Genomic DNA, 19,671 nt, shown 5'->3' with positions numbered 1-19,671 from the left:
TTTAATGTTATGCGTAAATGTTGTAAAACATGGTGGTTAGACCAGCACATGGTGGTTTGACCACATCCGACAAATAATTGTTTAACAACAGCAGTGTTTAAGCTGCTGTTATTAATTCAAGGGCTGATATACCTAATTACAGTTACCTAACATATATAAGGTACACATACAGCATAAGTAAGTCAACAGAAAACGTTTTTATGACCAAGTTCAGATGTGGCTTGTATCTCTTCGAAGTCTGTTAACAAATGTCCATGAGCAGCAATAACCACTGCTGTACTGAACTGAACATCTGTTTTAGCTTTACTAGATCCGTTAATTTTATAAGTCCAAAATGTTACTTTTATAAGTATAACACTTTCAAGGCTTAACCCATCGGTTCTTAAGACCACACCTTGATTGAGTAGGTACCTAAACATACATACATTGGTTCAAACTTAACTCTCAGGGGAAGCAATCGATTTTACATAAGATTTCTTTTCTATTTGTACTTGCAGTTACTATTGTATTAACATCAGTTGAATTGCATCGTTCTTTATATGTTGCTCATATGAGCACACCAAATCGTTTACATAATGTTTCCGGATATCATTATGTAAGTATAATACATATCCACTTGTATGCAACTATATTACCTATAATTAACTACTTAATTGATGCCAGATACTACACAATTCAAATCAAAATTAAATGCTACTCAGGGACCTAGATCCATATGAGACGTCTTCTGAATTTGAACCTGCGACTTCAACAAATGGTATGGCGATCCTTGCTCCACGAGGCTTGACATATTTTTAATTGATGCGCATTCTATTTTTATTTTAAAATCCTGTAGTTACCTATATAACCAGTAAAATACGTTGCGGAAGTATATCACACATGAGTCACATGACTAATTAATAGGTTACAAATCATTTTACTATAAATATAAAATATTATGCTTTACTAATTTAAATGTTATCCAACAGCGTAATTTATGCAAAATATAGTTGTAACGTCTCAAAAATACAATGGAACGGAAACCACATTGTTGGATGGGCACAGATACAGAACGGCTGCTGGATTTTCCACGCTGATAAATGAAAGTGAAATCACGCGTTTCGTTTCCGCAACACGACGGCCGACGTGCCCCCGAACCCGACACATAATATCACGTTGGGTCTAATGCCGCACTTACACTGAGATTAATAAACACTAGGCACTTTCCATAATATTGTAGGAGACTAGAAATGTTATTTCCGACTTGTAGTAACTACGCAGATATATATGAGAGGACTGAGGAGTTTCAATAAAAATGTCTGTGATCAAATTCAAATAGGTATATGATAGGTTACTATATTCTTTGGGTATATGTTTGCTATACCATGTTCCATGTAGTCTGCGTTTTGTAAAAAAATATATAATAACGCCACAGCATTAATGTGCTTTGTGTATAGGTTACTGATCAAGATCTTTCAGACACCTAACACCAAAGTTCACTCATGTTTTTAAATAAATTTCTAAACTTATAGATAAATTAAAATATTTATAGAATCAATGTATTATATCGATTGTCTATTATCATTAAGATATTTTTAAGAAACGAAAATGATAATTAACATGTGGATATTATTGTTTACTTTTATCCTGTAAATACTAAAGGGGATCGAAAATAGCCTGAACTGCTTCAGTTCGAGAAAAGGATGATGCGGCCTTGCAGTTTTTTTTGCTCTACTTGTCGGGGACACTAGCGTGCCCCCAGTTAGGCATTCAAAATTACTTGTTTTAGTATCACCAAGATAAATGTTTTTTAAACGGCTTCTTACTAATGAATATAGGTATAGTTACTTACATACTAGTGAAGAAATAGTTTAGGCCATCCCTATTTTTTACAAGCTTTTTTTCTGTATTTATTTGAATCCTATTTTTTTCTCATGCTTGCTCGAGTTATTTTAGGAATCAACGAGGAAAAAAAAAATATAAGAGACATTATTTTTAGAAGATTGTTAATTTGTTACCGTGTGCCTATGGAGTAGGGAATGCAATCCCGGTCTCGCGGGATCCCGATCTCCCGAGATCCCGTGTAATTTTTCGGGATCAATCCCGAATCATAATATGACGATTTTGTTCGAGATTGACGGGATTGTGGAGGAATAAGGGGGAGATTTTTGCAGTTTGCAATCACGACGATCACGCTGTTGCCCATCTGTTGCCAACCAGTGTTGAGTCGGAGAGGGCCTTCTCAGCAGTTGGCTACATTGCAAGGGATATTAGATGCCGGTTGGCAGATAGTACACTTGATTCACTATGTTTTTTAAGAAGTTATTTTCAAAATCACCCATAACTACTTTTTAATCTTTAACTATTCTATACCTACCTTCTTTAGATTATTTAAGTAAAACTGATAAATTCGTTACTTTAGTTAAATTAAAGGATAAAGGCTTTTGTTTCCAATATTTTGTTTTATTTAACCTCACTATAACCAACAAGCAGTTTTCATCGTTTAGTGATATGATTTTTTAACTAGACACTTGATATTTCTAATCCCGCGGGATTAGAAATATCAAGCGTCTTTCCGATCTCGAGTCGGGATTGCATTCCCTACTATAGAAGGAAGTTGTAGGTAAGGAGAACCATCTCATTGTGGGGATATGTTGAGACCTGAAACCCTACCGAATGGCGCCAGTGTAGCAACAGTATAAAATGCAATTAGTAGTTGCAGACAGAATGAGTGCGTAGAAGTCTTAGTGACAAAATATTTAATAGAACTGCAGTATACAAATCATAACTGAGTATTTACATTTTACGTAGACCAAAATAATTTCCTGCATATTATTCCTGGCGCTTATTTAAATTTATGCGCGTTCTACACTAACGCCACACTTTTGAAAACCTTCATCCAGTTTCTCTTTAGTCAATATTTTGCCCCCTAAAGATCCACGATTTATGGCAATTCTAAAATATCTTATTTTTAATTTTGGCATATATGGCGACCCCTTCTACGTATAATATTCTACGTATAATATATAATATTTCGTATTGCCAAATGAAAACTTTACAGGAGAGCGTTTCAAAGTTACGAATATCCTAAAATGCGTATAAAATCTGCATTGCTTCAGGTATCTCTATGAAATTTGGTATATATTATATTCTTTTATACGCTTTATAACGTTACTTATGTCGATAAAACACATTAAAAAGGCAATTAATGCAATAAAACCGAAAAGGTACTTTTGTGGGTTACGATATTGTACGTAGGAGGGATCGATTCGTAGATCTACTGTCGGGGTCGGATATTGTCACGAAGAATTGCGGGAAGTTGCCACATATCTGGCGTTAGGTGGTTCTTTTTTACACTAGCATTAGTGGGCCACTAACCGGCAATGTGATGGTATATAGAAAACCTGCCCACATCAATTTATTGTAACATTTGTATTACGAGAACACTAGGTATTTGTAAAGGGAAGAATTAAAAGAAACATCATTATGAAATAAAGTTTATTCATAAAATATTGAAATTAATCAACATATCAGAAATTGGCTTAGAAAATTCACATTAGTTTACAATGCAAATACTATTTAACATAATTTTATATGAATAGTATATTAGATTAATAGTAAAAATGGTGAAAATTATAAGCATTTTCCGCAGTTGCCACAGGTAATTATATTTTTACAAACTTACCTTCTCCTTACAGGAGTTTTGCAGTAGATCAGCCCACAATCGCCATGTTGTTTTCATGGAAATAAAATAATAGTATTAAAAATAAAAACTTTGAAGTAAATAAAATATTATCAGCCAGTCATTACTTTTGTCTTCAGTCGCGCTGTATTTGTAAAAAACTGTCCAGAAAATTAAATTCTCATTCAATAAAATATATTTACAATTCACATCAAACGGTGAATTATTAAATTAGGTAATCTAAAAATTGGTATCCATTAATATTAATTGGATATGGAAACAATGTTTATCAGTACTAGTTGGCCCGGACAGGCATCTTGTCCCAAAATTTTTACGTCGCCTATTGGTTCTAAAATTACACTTGATTCTATCTTTCAACTTTGTTACAAATCATTAAAATAGGTTAAGTTAAAATTACCGTGTAGAAAGTACAATGCTCCGAGAGATATATATAATAAGAATACATATTAGTATCATAATCTCAAGAATTTCAATAAATCATAAGACCTCACTCGCCCAAAAGGCGTCACTACTAGCACTAGAAACATGAATTTCGACATGTTGTCGTTACATAGTGACGACACGTTACATTTATCCTAGTCGATTGTACATATTACGTATCTACTCATTGGTTTGATTCGAATATTGGTAATTATTGAGACTTACGGCACACGAGTAGTCACAATCAATGAAGACAAATTTGCACTACATGAGAAGTATCATGGTCCCTTTATAATCCATACTCTCGGATATGAGGTCTAATATACAATGCAATGTATAGAACAATGAAATGAAAATGAAATGAAAGTAAGAACACATTGTATGTTTTGACTAGAAAATATAGTTATAATTCTGCAATCAAATACCTAGTATTAGTACTAATGAAATTTATAGAGGGCACGATTTAGCCACTTCAAAATTAAAACAAATAAGGATAATTCATTCAGATATCGATATAAAATTTACTGTTCACGCATTCAGAATTTACAAAGTGACACTATCATACCAAAGAAACACTTCTGAAAACAACTAACTCTCGGAAAACAACTCTGAATTGGAAAAATCGATTTATGCACGTTATGCCTCTTTACCTTTTATCTTGAAAGGAACGCCCAATATAACAATTTAGTTATTAATAATAACTTTTTTAATAAAAAAATGAGAAACATTTTATCTTTCACTTACATTCATAGTAAATTAAGGCAAAGGCCTTGATGGTTAATATTATTTCAGCAAGAAAGGGCTTTCAATACTTTAAATCATATTAGTCAGCTGGTATATAAATTTGCACGATAAAAAAAACATTCGTATTTTTATTATGTCGATAGGGTCTCACCTAAAATTTCGGGGACTTCCACATAAAAATGAAGGACTTCACGAGTATGTTTTAAATTTTCAAAATCAACAAAAAAGCAAGTCATCAATTTTTATACATGGCAACTTTCACTTGCAATGGAAACGTCTACGTCAGCTACCATTATATTATTTATCACTCGTAGCGATAAGCTCGTTATTATAGATGTATGCGGCACAAATATGATTTATGCCATTATATGGATAACCTTAGATAAATAGACAACTACTTGTACCTCGAATACAATGAAACTATTATAAGTACCCCTGCAGCCCATCAGATGTCATCGTATGCGAGAATGCTTAGGGCCAGGAAGTGAATGCCGCGAATTGCTGAATAATTTATTAACTCCTTTGAAGAAGAGCCTTTACGAGAGGACCTTGATGACCTCACGGGCATTTTCAAAAGTATGATTTAGTACTTGTGATTTGTCAAAATTAACGATACTTACATACTTTATTTTAGACTTAACTTTTTAGGTTGTAAATAACATTAACATAATTTTTAATTTCTTTTTCGACAAGGCCCCAAAATTTTCTGTGTCTAAGTGCCGCAGAAATGGTTTGTAATTGAACGAACTGTTGAAAAGATTTTCTCCAAAACAATAATTTTTCTAACCAATTTAGTCTGCTTGATACTCAAAAGTATATTATAATAAACGGACCAAGTAACCCACCTTGGAAAACGCCACCTTCCTGTCCAGATGATCCTTAGGATAATACTAATAGACGTTTTTGTCGAAAAAAAAATTAATATCGTTACGACGTTTACCTATTATTTGATTGCCTTTTCAATTATGATTCAGCATTTTAAGGATGGAAAGTATACACCAATTTTACGTAGTTTAGTTCTACCTTCGTTGGGTTAGATTTGTAGTTTATTAGGAAACCAGTACCCATAGTTTATTAGGAAACTAGCTACCAGGAAACCAGCTAATGAACCGAGCTTGATAAATATGTTTGCAACATTAACCACATGGGTGAAAAAACTAAACGGATGTCGATTAATGACATAAAAACTTGCAACATTCTTAGTCGTAGATGCTACAAGTGCGTCTCTACCCGAAGATTTGAGTTAGTTCGCCTTATATCACCACTGATGAAATGAGAATCGTGCCAACTCAGTCGAAAGAGTAGAAGAAATAAAGTGTTCTGTCATATCTTACTTCTACCCTATAGCTTTTATAATAATAGCAAGAAATTTGGTAATAATGCATTGAACCAAATCTGTAGACAAATATAAGCTTGAAAGTTTATACTCTACCCACGAATAATCTAATAGAAATAGAAATTAGAACCTATAGAAAATAGATAAGAAATGTTCTATACTTTGTTAAAACTCTTGATACTTACTGTAGTGCATGATACTATGGAAATGTATCCATAGAAAACATTCAACTTTAGTATTTGACGACGCGTGTGCCACAAAAATAAATTGATCTAACATCTTTGTCAAGCCTATTTTGATTTATAAGCATTATACTTCTCCTACATAGTTTATGAAAATGACTTCCAAGATTGGATCAGCTTGATGTGAAATTTCATTTGCTCAAAAATTCGTGACATTTTTTTACTATTTTTTGTTATCTGACAATTCCTAGAGTCCATAATTTTCTCTAGATCTTTATGTGATCCCAGACTAGTAATTTGAAACTAATTATGGAATGCAAAATATCTATTGTCGTACGAATGGATAAATAGTAAACATTACACCAAATGTTAAGACGTATAATACGGTAGTAAGTCATGGGCGTAGCTAAGTTACTACATGAAAAGAATAAAACATCAATATTTAGGAACAAAAACTGATTACACAATTGCCTAGTCAATAATCATCATTTATAAAAACTTACTATGCAAGGTTTAAAGCCAAAGTGTTTAAAGTATATTTTCTATGCTTTCCAAAGGTACGCCCATAAATGCCCCCTTTCCCTCGAAAATAAAATTTGGATAAGGTTTAAAAAAAATAAAATAAATAATACAAGTTCAGGATATGTACAAGTGTTAATTTTTGGGAAATTAATAAACAGTAACACTAATGACACTGCATTTTATTAATCTTTTAACTACCTTTAACCTAACAACATTTTTGAAGTCTCAGTTTCATACAATTCAGTTGTATTAGAATGTAGTCATTGCAGCAGTGCTTAATATGGCTAACAAAGGAATATATACACAGATCTAAAGAAACAAACCTACTGTTTTTTTGTTTAAAAATTTTATTATTACATATTGCATTATCCTACAAGTCCATAAATCTAAACCTATTATAACATCTATTTGAGAACTTAATACTGAGTAAAGTCAGAAAATTAAAATAACCATGATCATTGTATATTCTAATGTCAACTTAACTCTGATCTCAATTACCTAACTTCCATTGTGAGCGAATTCTTACAGTAGAATCCTAAATTGTACTTAATTATCCGTTCAAGTCCTATAATAAATCTTCAATTTCACAAACTATTATATCCTTAAAAATATGTCACGATAAGTACCTAAGTACTACAATAAATAGAAGATCAACTTACATATCAGTACAAGTAAAAATAATCTATTCATATTTCTCTAAAGATTATAAAGAAAAAATAGTTTAAACTACATTCTATGGATTTTCTGACGGCTTCTCCTAGGTGGTCTCGCGTGTAGACCAGAGGTGTGTATCTAGTGCTCCGGAGCGTACTGCCTACACTAGCACGGTATACTCTGCTCTACTAGTGTACTTAGCACGAAACCTAGAGATTGAAAAAACATTAAATCATGTAATCAAAATAATATTCTAACACTAAGGGCCACCTGCATAGCATTAATTGTCGGAACTATCACTGAACTGCTCAATAGCTATCTTTTCCTATACTAAATTAATGCTATGTAGTGCTATTCTCAACCTAGAAAATATAGCGCAATGACTGAGGACAGCCCATTAATTTAAAAATGCAAAATATTTTCCAAGACATCTTTCCACTGTTGTGATGTGAAATGGTCAGTAATGTTATCGGAAGGTGATATACTTACTTAACTTAAAATCTTCCACCCCTTCCTTGACCACCTCCATAGTTCCCACTTCCGTAGCCACCGCCACCACCACCGCCACCACCCTGGTTCATGTTGTAAGGTGTAGAGCGGTTGTTGCCATATTGCTGGTTGCGTGTTGGTCCACCGCTGTAGCTTTGTTGCCCATAGCTACCAAAATCTTGGTTTCCACCCCAACCTCCCCTCTGGTTTCCACCCCCATATCCACTACCTTGGTTACCCCAGCCTCCTCCTTGGTTATTATCCCAAGGGTTGGAATTGTTCCACCCACCCTGATTGTTTCCATAGCCACCTGAAATAGCATTTTAAAAATACTATAAATATCTTGATGATGTCATGTAACAAATTTTACTAACATGATGAATTTGATAACTTACCAGAATTGCCCCAGTTGTCACTTCTGCCTCCTGGACCACCCTGTCTACCTCCCCTTTGTCCTTCTGCGCCATCTTTGGGTAGGGCCTTCTTAACATCCAACTGCTTACCATTGATTTTATGGGGAGCATTCACTGTAGAGTTCAAACATTTTATTAAAACGAGCACTTATTCAATCAACTAGTCAACTATAAACAATATTGGAAGAAATTGCATTGTCCATTGATTTGCGTACCAGAATTACCCTCAGTTTGGTATTCAGGTATAGCTTTAATCAATAATTTAATATCCACAGTCAGAGGAAGCCAGCCTTGGACACATTCTTCCAATCTGGGGCAAAGCTGTGGAATTTTGTATAACCAATATTACCATTATTACAAATTAAAATTATGGATACTTACAGCAAACCTTATCAACTGGATCATAATCATCAAACTCGACAAATCCAAAACCACGCTTCTTGCCAGTGCTCTTGTCAGTAACAATGCTCACGTTTTGAACATTGCCATAGTTGGAGAAATATTCACGTAATTGTTCTTCATCATGGTCATCTTTGATGCCACCAATAAAAAGTTTTCGGACAGTTGCACCAGCCTCTGGGTTCTTAATATCTTGTCTAGCAACAGCTCTCTTGGTCTCGACCACACTAACAACAAAATTATTTATAAGTAACAGTACACACAATGCGATGAGTCATACCCATTCAATGAAAGTGTGTCACTTGTTGACCCCACAGAAAATGCCACATGTACGAATCCATGCGACATTCACCAAGCAGAGACTTTCAATATTTGCAGTATAAAACGATATGAAAGTGAAATTGAGGCTTTCATATAGCTGGACTGCAGTCATTTATCTATGTCTAGTAGCAGAAAAATTTCATTGTCAGAGATATCATTTAAAAAGTCGTTAGCGAAAATAAAAATATAATAAAATTAATAATAAATGTAATAAATGCTTACCGTCCATCAATTTTGTGTGGTCTATTGTTTTGCGCATCATCAACCATGTGCGCTTTGGAGTAGGTGATAAACCCAAAACCGCGAGATCTCTTTGTCTTCGGGTCTTTCATTACCACGACATCGACGATTTCTCCCCATTTTTCAAAATGTGATTTTAAGGATTCGTCAGATGTACGATAATTTAGACCACCTATAAAGATTTTACGGTGGACCTCCGGCTCGTCCTGAAAGTAGAACACGCACTCAACAAGATGGCGGAGGGATGGCGTCGTTTGATTGAACCTTCACGTACGAGCAATATTTAGTGATTATATCAATTTCTCTCTACAAAAGAATTAAAAATAACTAAGGACGGCAAATATATGAAATTATTTACGGAAATCGTAATAAAGACACGAAATATTACATGCGCCGTCCTCGACATTGAAGAAAATAACACGTAAAATATTAGCAAAAAAACTTACAAAACCGTCGTCTCCGTTTTGCTGGGGTCTCATTTCGTTCGCCACTTGGACAAATTAAATTAGCAAAAGATAAAAAGGCTGCGCACTTTTCAGCGGGAACTAACGCGACACTTTACTACGTATTGATTGACACAATGCTCAACGGACGTCCGCCACGAACAGAAGCCACGCCAAAAAGAAAGAATGAATAGAACGACGAATGAGTTTAATATGCGTAGAGAGCAAATTAGATCGTGACTAGACAATCATCGATTTAAAAGACCGGCTTGGCTGATATCAATACATCTCATTCAATGAATGAATGAAAACGTTGTTTTAAGGGTAACCATACACTATCCAACTATCCAATGAATTGTTTTTTTTTTTAAATAAATCGTAAATACGCCTAGAAACATTACTCCCATGTAAGTACATAAAAACATCGATATTTTGTATATCGTTATGTTAAATTTATTTTTGTTTAAAAATGTTATCAGATTATAATTATTGCATGTACGAGATTTTGTCAGTACTAAACGTGGGTAACTCAGTTAAATTCCTTGCTTGTACGGTGGTGCAATAGAATGAAACGTGCTAAATGATAATTGGTCTTCAAAATGAACGCTATCACAACTCAGCGCTTTAAGTACCTCCACACTTTTGCGATAGTGCTCCGGTTGCCTTATCAACTCGATAAATTTCCGATAAATTGAATTCAATGGACCCTAAACAAGCCAGAAGCATTAAATAATAACCAAGTGAAATAAAATAAAATCAATTAAAATTCGACTGTAAAGAGATTCATGTTTGGGCTTGGAATATCTTTAAAATGTTTTATTACACTAGAGATGCAAGTAAACGAGGTGTGCCAAATAAATTTGTATCTCAGGCCAGATCCTGAGGTACAAATTCACTTCAAGTCAGATACTTTCAGCTCAAATATCGAAACAATTTGAGTTATACTATTATACTGCGCCAATTACGCCAAAACAATGTAGTATACTCCTCTAATCCGTACTTTTATATTTTGGCAAAATATATAATTCATGACGCCTAGTCTGGCCGCGCCCTATGCCCATAATCTCATAAAACACATTTTAAAATGTTCATTCTTTCAATGAAATGGAACACGTTCTATTATTTTAATTAACACATTTATTAAAATAATAAAATAAAGTAGTTATGTAACTATATACACTCCACTCACATTATTAAATATTATGGTAATCGTAGTTGAAAAAATATATAATACCTTCCTTGCAAACTCGCAACCATTCAAATACTTCAAATCATCAAATGGAACGTGGGAGCTAAATTGAAATTGACATCTAATTTGTCAAATTGAAAACCTGAAAAAATAAAATAGAAGTCTGTCGGTTGTGACTGTTTTTTATTTATTCTCAAATTTTCATTACTTTCAGTACCTATTCATTTCATTTCTCATTTGAAATGCTCGTTTAAATTACACGATAAAATCTATAGAAAGTTATTTTAAGTATGTTCTAATTTTCTTTAACGACAAATATTGCTAAAGATAAATATGAAACCAACCGGTGGAAGTAATGACTACGTAAGTAAATTTGTTTTGTTTTTATGTTACAAATAGGAGTTAGAAATGGAACGATGCTTTTAACTATTACAAAGATTACATTTAATTTTGAATTGTATAAGAAAAATAGTTAAATTTCATGTTTATATCACGGTACGTTATAAGTAGTTGATAAGCTAGCGGCATACCTACGTGGCTCTATCTCTAAGCAGTTAAATTTTTCGTTATAGTAATAACAATTTATTAGGTTATTTATTTTTAAGTAACATTTTAGTATGTTTGTAATAATAATCGGTTTTATTATTATTTATAATTCATAGAATTTGATTTGATCTGAATGTGTATAGGTAGGAACCATAAATTCCATTAATCACCAGATTAACTAATGTATATGAACAAAAAATCTAATATAATTATATAATTAATATCAAAATAATGACACTGCCTATGATATTTGTTAAAAACCATTACTTAATTGTATTAGTATCATGTTAATCAGATAATTAGTTAATTGTATTGCAGGAATATATTCAATATTAACCTATAATTTACCTAAATTTAAGTGTTTATTGGCCTGTAAAATATTTATTTTTCAATGACTACTATAATTATAAAGTGATAATTTTGTTATTATATTAATGTGGTTCAGTGAAGTACATTGTTGGTACTATATAAAATATGTAATAACAAGAGTATTTAAGTTGTACATGTTAATAGCTCATGTAAATAAAAGTACATGCAATTTCTTCTTAATACAATTCACATATTGACCTTATGTATACATCAGATCACACTGAAATTATATAAGGTCCTAAATGCAAGAAATTACTTCATACGACTTTAACAGTGAACATAACACCACAATTTATGTTTCTAATATGTGATCTATAATGTTAAATGAAGCTATTTTCATGCACACAACTTAAGAATTTTGTAGCTATTTGTGGATATAAAAATTATGATTTATTTCAGGAAGAACCAGAGCACACAAGGAAGCTCTTCATTGGGGGACTTGATTACAGAACAACGGAAACATCCCTAAAGGAATTCTATGAGCAATGGGGAGATATCGTGGATGTGGTTGTGATGAAGGATCCCATGACTAAGAGGTCAAGGGGATTCGGCTTTATTACATACTCTAGAGCTCACATGGTTGATGATGCTCAAATAAACAGACCTCATAAGATTGATGGAAGGTATGTGCCAAAAGTTTTTAAAAATGACCTATTATGACTACCTCTTGTCAATTACATTACATATTTGGCTTCTTTTAAAAGTTCTTTAATAATTATATGAGTTGTGTTGGAAATTAGTTGTTTAATTAAATTTTTACCTAATATAGATTTTTCAATGACATTTAAGACAAGAAATAACCTGTTATATAACATTTTGAAACAGCATATACTAGTTATGAATTGAGATTAGCAGGGCACGGTCACATCATGATCGCAATCGCAAAGCACAATCACCTTGTATCAAATTCTCTTATATATATATACTAGATGACCCGGTGAACTTCATACCACCTAATTATGAGTGACTATCTGTACCTCGTGGTTTCACTCGTGTAATTTATGTATTATGTCCATAAACTACTGGTAAATATTAGGAAATGGCCACAGGAGAACAGGAAAATAAAAAATGCAATTAAATAAAATTCACTCTACCTCTCTGCACTCTGTTATTTTTATACCGACTTCAAAAAGGAGGTGGTTATCAATTCGGCCGGTATCTTTTTTTTATGTATGTACACGAATTACTCCGCCGTTAGTGAACCGATTTTAATAATTATTTTTTTATTGTGTTATTTTTTATCGTATGTTCTAATGAAATTACAAAGTCAGTTCATCATTGACTATTTAAGGGTCTGATAATGTGGCTCGGAGACAAAATATGTAACTCCTCAACCGATGGGGATATTTGAGTTGTGTTTGAAGATATTTGGTGTAAGTTCTAACGAAATTGCAAAGTCAGTTCATCATTGACTATTTAAGGGTCTGATAATGTGGCTCGGAGACAAAATATGTAACTCCTCAACCGATGGGAATAATTGAGTCGTGTTTGAAGATATTTGGTGTAGGAGGTTCTAATGAAATTGCAAATCATTGACTATTTAGTTAGGTTAGGTTGGAACACATAAAACAATATAAAACTAAGCGGGCAGGACGCGGCAGCGCCCTGCGAGCGGGCGGTTCCAATCAATGTAAATTCAGACCGTACCTTAATTCATGATCACGTTTATACAATTTTATATTGTATTCATATAAATGTTATTATGTCATCACTAAAAAGGGTAAAAAAATTTTTAACAAAAAATACAACCGACTTCTATGTCACTACATAGTAAAAAATAATTCAAATAAATGTTGGTTTAGTACATATTTCTGAAGTCGGCGCTCAATATATTTCGTTCGAATTATTTTTTACTTTGTAGTGACATAGAAGTCGGTTGTATTTTTTGTTATTTTTTTTACAAACACGCGAAAAGAAGTACCTATAACTTCAATAACGGTTTTTTTTAAAGAAAGTTTATTTACTTATAGTACTCTAATCGGGTTGTTGAATAGCTAAAAATGCTGAAACAGGTGTGTAAATAGAAAGGCGATTTATAACAGTCTTAAGGGTTGATCTAAAAAAACAAACAGTGACTCAGATGCTTCATTATGTCTTATGATAATTTTCTTAGTGCTCCAAATTAACGGATATTAAATTAAAGTTCCATACCCGATTAAACGACCCTAAAGGTTGATTTTCCAAAAACGGTGAAAAATGTGTTCTATTATTTTGAATAAAAAGCTAAATTCCAATTTTCATAGACTTTGCTTCAAAATCTGCCGATTTCTAAACGAAGTGTCTTCTAAAGCCAAATGCAAATTTTTACAGTTTTTGCTTCCAAAATACAAACTTTCAACTCTTATTTCTTCACGGAAACGCGGTCGAACAGGATAAAAAGTATCCTATGTCCGTCTCCTGGTTCTAAGCTACCTCTCCACCAATTTTCAGTCAAATTGGTTCAGCCGTTGTTGAGTTATAAAATGCTTCACGAAAACGCGGTCGAACGGGATAAAAAGTATCCTATGTCCTTTTCCTGCTTCTAAGCTACCTCTCGATTAATTTTCAGTCAAATTGGTTCAGCCGTTCTTGAGTTATAAAATGACTTCACGGAAACGCGGTCGAACGGGATAAAAAGTATCCTATGTCCGTTTCCTGGTTCTAATCTACCTCTTTACCAATTTTCAGCTAAATCGGTTCAACCGTTCTTGAGTTATAAAATGACTTCAAGGAAACGCGGTCGAACGGGATAAAAAGTATCCTATGTCCGTCTCCTGGTTCTAAGCTACCTCTCCACCAATTTTCAGCCAAATCGGTTCAACCGTTCTTGAGTTATAAGTGGAGTAACTAACACGACTTTCTTTTATATATATAGATTTTTTATAATATAGGAGTAACAGACAAGCATGCAGTCCACCCGATGGTGACTACTGCCGCCCATGGACATCTGTAATCAACCTCAGATAGGATTACATATTCCTACCTAAGGTCGGCCACAGATGCGCCACCACCCCTGAGGACTGAACTGGAACACCTCCGAAAAGTATGTCTCCCTTGCCACACCCTTTAAAGCAGAACACAGCAGCGGTAACGCTGCTGTTATGATGCAGAAACCGGTGTTGTCTTACAATTGTTGTGAATTTACAACAAATTTAATTTTCAGGGTGGTTGAACCAAAGCGTGCCGTGCCCAGAGATGAGATTAACAGACCAGATGCGAGTGCCACAGTGAAGAAGCTCTTCATTGGTGGTTTAAACCAGGAATTGGAGGAGAGTGACATAAGGGAATATTTTGGCACTTATGGCAACATATTATCAGTTAGTATTGTAACTGAGAAGGATACTGGAAAAAAGAGAGGCTTCGGCTTTGTGGAGTTTGATGACTATGATCCAATAGATAGAATATGTTGTAAGTATGTCACAGCTTATAGTATTAACATGTAATCTTATTTTAAGTTATGGTATAATCAGGGATTGATGATGAAGGTAATTCATAAAATACTTATTAAGAAGGCTTTCTGAAGAAGTATCATTAAATAAGTTATTTTTCTTGTTTATAACATTTAAGTCTGCTGTCCGTCTGATGGTCAGTGGTCACCGCCACTTGTTGACATAATTCTTTACTGCATATAGAATGGGCTCTATTGAAACTTATCCCGCATACTTGGTTCATATAAAAGTCAGCCAGCATCCAACCTCTTCCAATGAAACGCAAAGAACTGCTTGCAAGAAATAATTGGCATTGGTACCTGTCCGGCTGCACGTTACCGATTCTATCACTTCAATTTTGCATTTATGTTAAACATGTTTACTCGTCAACAGCACAACAGAGCCACAAGATAAACGGTCACCGTGTGGACGTGAAGAAGGCGCTGTCGAAGTCCGAGTTAGGTGGCGGGTCCCGGCGCGGCGGCCGCGGTGGATGGAGCGGCCGCGGGGGGCAGGACTGGGGCAACTCGGGTACGTTGTTACTACTGTTTTAGGATGATACTTTAAAATTTGTTGATACGCGAAATGTATAAATGAATGAATGGTGGGAACCTAATTACCAAATTAATATGGAAAAATATGTATTTTCTTAAAATTGAGGCTTTTCCTTTAGTTTGTCATTACTTCCCAGAATTGATGCTTATAAACGACACTACCAGATAGTGGAATAATATAGAGGGTGTATTTTTCTTCAAAATGAACTCGTTCGATTCCCGGCAAGGGAAAGAGATATTTTAAAAAACGAATGATGCAATTTTAGTTGTTATTGAAATCGGCCTCGTATCTTATAGTTTCGGATTTGGCCCTGATGGCCTATTTGAAAGATTCATGTATATGTTTATGATCTGCTTCAGGTTTTATTGAGACTAGTAATACCTAGATGGACCGACGATTTCCAATGTTACATTGATAAACAATTGAAGTTATATAAAATGTATATCTTGTTCCTTCATTCATTTTAGTAAAATAAAAGTTAAATATGAAAACATAAGTAACAAATCTAATCCTTTATACAGGTGGCGGTAGCGGTGGCGGTGGCTACAGCTCGGGATATGGCGGCGGCGGCGGTGGAGGTTGGGGCAACCAGAGCCCCTGGGACTCCAACACCGGAGGCAACTGGGGCGGACAGGGCTACGGGGACCAGGGCTCATGGGGCGGGCAGGCGGACGACTTCGGCGCCGGCTACCAGCAGGGCTACGGAGGGGGACCCATACGACCCAACTATAACACCCAGAGGCAACAGCCTTATAATTCAGGTTAGTGTATATACCATCTTGTATTTTTTATATTAATTTACATATTTACTGTTTACGTTTATAACCACTGAACAGGTATTTCACTTAACTTTTGTAAGGGGTTTTTTTTAAGTATGTTTGGTTAAGAAAAATAGTTCTGAAAGATGACCAGAATAATTTAAAATGTTTTAAGATGTCGACTAACTCATTAGTAAACAGCATTCTAATTCTCTTTCTCATTTTCATTTTATGGGGTGACCAATAATCATCAATAGATAAGTATAAGTTGATAATAATGAGGTTTCAATGACAATAAATATGTAATAAATATATAATATGTAGTTCATTAACAATAAAAGTTATCAATATTTATTTGATTGTTAAGTATTCTCTTATTAATTTTGTTCACCAATATGATTGAAAAACAGGTGGTGGATACAACAGTGGCGGTGCTGCAACCTACAATATGGGCAACGCCCCCGCCCCGGCCGCAGGGGGCAACCAGCGTCGATATTAAACAGTCTTCAAGTCCTCTTGTAAGTATTGTCCATTTTTAATATATTTCTATAACATATATGTCATTTATTAAAGACAGACACTACATTACACTAGTCATAACATATAGGTAAAGACAAAAATAATTACCACAAATTTCTATTTTTACAAAATAAATAACTATGTAAAGGTCTATCCAAATTGGATCATGTTTTGAGAAAATCGCGGACATACAAACTTACATACATAGCGGTCGAATACAAAACCTCCTTTTTGCTTATATATTATCACATTGGATTTAGATTTTCAGATCTTTGTTTTGCGCAAATTCAAATTTCAAGTTTTTTTTAATTAATCAAGCCGACATTTCCAATATACACATTGTTATAGTCCGCAAGGTCTAAGCTGAGCTTTGCATTAGTGTGAGTAAACACAAAAGTAGAGTCATATAAAAAATCTTTCAAATATAAATTTTATCATTTTTAGTTAGGTCCATGTGTTGAAGAGGTATTCATATTGAAAAAAAAATAGTAATAAAAATATTTTTACAATATGCAATGAAATTAACTAAAAAAACTTCGTCGTATTTAAGGTTTTAACCATTTGTTATATTGTACAATTTTATAATAAGAGCTAGTCGCGAATTTTTTCGCGAAAGTCTAGATAGAATCAGGGCTAAGTCTGTGATATGAAAATTGTACAATGCAGAAAAATGGTGGATTTAACTACTACAAAGTTTATATTCCTTATTTTTTAATTTTTAGTCTCTTCGACAACAAAATATTAAACAATTCTGTTACCGGTACAAGAAGTGACGAAGATGCATGATTTCCAAAAAGCAGTACTAACTGGTTTAAATCAATTAAAAGATGCATCGCGCTTTAATCTGACTTCACACCTACACTATCCTCACACAAATGCAAAGCTCACTATCTGCACTCACACACAGGGCCGGATTTAAGGGAGGGCAACCGGGGCGGTAGCCCCGGGGCTTCCACAAAAGAGGGGCCCCCACAATAGAGACGTCGGAATTTTTTTTTAAATTTCGACTAGTAAATACTAGTAAAAAGAAAAATATTATATCCTTTGATTTTTTTTTTCGCTGTTTTACCTTTATCTACAGTACTTTGTACAAACATGAATACTAGAAGAATATACCTGCGTTTCACAATAAAATATTTATTGAAAAACTCATCTGAAAAAATTGTTCATTTTATTCGGAAAATAATTTGGGGCCAGAGGGCCTCCACTCCTTTGTTGCCCCAAGGCCTCTAGACCTCTAAATCCTGCCCTGCTCACACAAATGCAAAGCTCAGCTTAGACCTCGCGGACTATACCATCACATTGACATACACACAACACTGACTTCATTATTTGTGAAAGTAACACTGCTTCGGGTGATATAACTTTATACATGTTAATGTGAGGTGTTTGTACTGATAAAAACTATTTTTAATGCTTAGGTGTCAAGTTGCGCTTAGTCGAAGCTAGGCAGGCAGACGGTAGAGTATAGACAGGAGTAGGCCAGGAGTCGGCTAGCTAGTGAACCAAGTGGACTTAGGACGACCAACTCGTGTACTCATTTTGCCTTATATTTACTCTCCGAATAAACTTTGAGTACTACACAAGGTACAGTGCAGGCGTTCGACTCTTTATCTATTAATGTATACTGAACTTGTGTTTATAAGGAATTGCGCCAAAGCTTACATGGTCAAGCCTGTAGATTTATATGACTGAAATAGTTGCAAAGATAAATCTATGCAAAAATGTATGAAAATAATTTTACCCTCTTTTTCGATATTAAAGCACTTTAGCAAATATGGCATAATAAGGCGGGTTTTAATTGCCACATTCTCGATATAATCTTATAAAATAAAATAATCTCATTTTAGTATTAAACTCAATACAAAGATAGCCTATAGATGTTTTATTAGTTTCACAAAGCGTAATATTTTTAATCTTTTAAATAAATAATTTATTTTTGCTTCTTTTATTAATTAAATATTATTTAGGGAGGTTTTTTTAGCTTATAATTTTGATGGCATGATAAAACTAAAAAAATCTACCTTTGTATGTGTGTCATTTTTATCCATATTAAATTTACAGGCGATGCTATGCTATGGCGTGCATCTTTATAACATCTTGTTTCCATTTGGCACTCAAATCACAGTTTTTACATGTTTTGAATTTACACGTGTCACGCTTGTGATTGTGGCGGATTTTTATTATTGAAAATTAATTACAAAAATGTTATGTTTAATGAGGTTTATTGTAAAAGCTGTGGCTTCAAGTTTTGTTTACGTTTTAGTTGTAAGCGCGACTATCCTACTTTAATATTATGTGAAGATATTAAAGGACTGAATGTTCATGTAAACTGATATTGAAAGTTACTATGTTTTTCAAAATAGCTGTAGGTAGTTCTGATAACATTCCAAATGAATTCGATTTCGGAGAAACACATAAGTATTTAGGGAATATACTTATTATAAAATACATAATTCTAAAAACTCATATTTTATATACAT

At 33.8% G+C, this 19,671-nt stretch overlaps 2 protein-coding genes across 2 annotated transcripts; one reads left to right on the top strand and one right to left on the bottom strand.

Moving 5' to 3' along the window:
• Positions 1-7,047: 7,047 nt before the first annotated feature.
• Positions 7,048-10,044, bottom strand: LOC140742301 (heterogeneous nuclear ribonucleoprotein A1). Its single transcript, XM_073073172.1, has 6 exons — positions 9,849-10,044; positions 9,385-9,608; positions 8,824-9,068; positions 8,425-8,556; positions 8,030-8,339; positions 7,048-7,749 (listed from the first exon to the last, which is right to left on the bottom strand). Exons 1-5 carry the CDS (start codon positions 9,879-9,881, stop codon positions 8,035-8,037), a joined length of 939 nt encoding a protein of 312 aa, XP_072929273.1. The 5' UTR covers positions 9,882-10,044; the 3' UTR covers positions 7,048-7,749; positions 8,030-8,034.
• A 1,111-nt stretch (positions 10,045-11,155) lies between these two features.
• Positions 11,156-18,914, top strand: LOC140742300 (heterogeneous nuclear ribonucleoprotein A1, A2/B1 homolog). The gene is made up of 7 exons (XM_073073171.1): positions 11,156-11,397; positions 12,349-12,572; positions 15,092-15,336; positions 15,750-15,887; positions 16,433-16,672; positions 17,080-17,187; positions 18,610-18,914. Exons 1-6 carry the CDS (start codon positions 11,368-11,370, stop codon positions 17,166-17,168), a joined length of 966 nt encoding a protein of 321 aa, XP_072929272.1. The 5' UTR covers positions 11,156-11,367; the 3' UTR covers positions 17,169-17,187; positions 18,610-18,914.
• Positions 18,915-19,671: the final 757 nt, after the last annotated feature.

Source organism: Epargyreus clarus, unplaced genomic scaffold (genome assembly GCF_041222505.1).
Source record: "Epargyreus clarus isolate Ecla_fem2 unplaced genomic scaffold, WU_Ecla_fem_2.2 ptg000005l, whole genome shotgun sequence".
Classification (NCBI taxonomy): Eukaryota; Metazoa; Arthropoda; class Insecta; order Lepidoptera; family Hesperiidae; genus Epargyreus; species Epargyreus clarus.
The sequence above is the reverse complement of the archived record's forward strand: the minus strand, read 5'-3'. Positions and strand labels throughout refer to the sequence as shown.

What these genes read in the sequence shown, in the direction of transcription:
- LOC140742301 (XM_073073172.1), bottom strand. Translation starts at nt 9,881, where the DNA reads ATGAGACCCCAGCAAAACGGAGACGACGGTTTT. An exon ending in CCACACAAAATTGATGGACG is followed by an intron (nt 9,069 to 9,384) that starts GTAAGCATTTAT and finishes TTTTGTTGTTAG; the next exon opens with TGTGGTCGAGACCAAGAGAG. An exon ending in TGACAACTGGGGCAATTCTG is followed by an intron (nt 8,340 to 8,424) that starts GTAAGTTATCAA and finishes ATGCTATTTCAG; the next exon opens with GTGGCTATGGAAACAATCAG.
- LOC140742300 (XM_073073171.1), top strand. Translation starts at nt 11,368, where the DNA reads ATGAAACCAACCGGTGGAAGTAATGACTAC. An exon ending in TCCAATAGATAGAATATGTT is followed by an intron (nt 15,337 to 15,749) that starts GTAAGTATGTCA and finishes ACTCGTCAACAG; the next exon opens with CACAACAGAGCCACAAGATA. An exon ending in GCAACAGCCTTATAATTCAG is followed by an intron (nt 16,673 to 17,079) that starts GTTAGTGTATAT and finishes ATTGAAAAACAG; the next exon opens with GTGGTGGATACAACAGTGGC.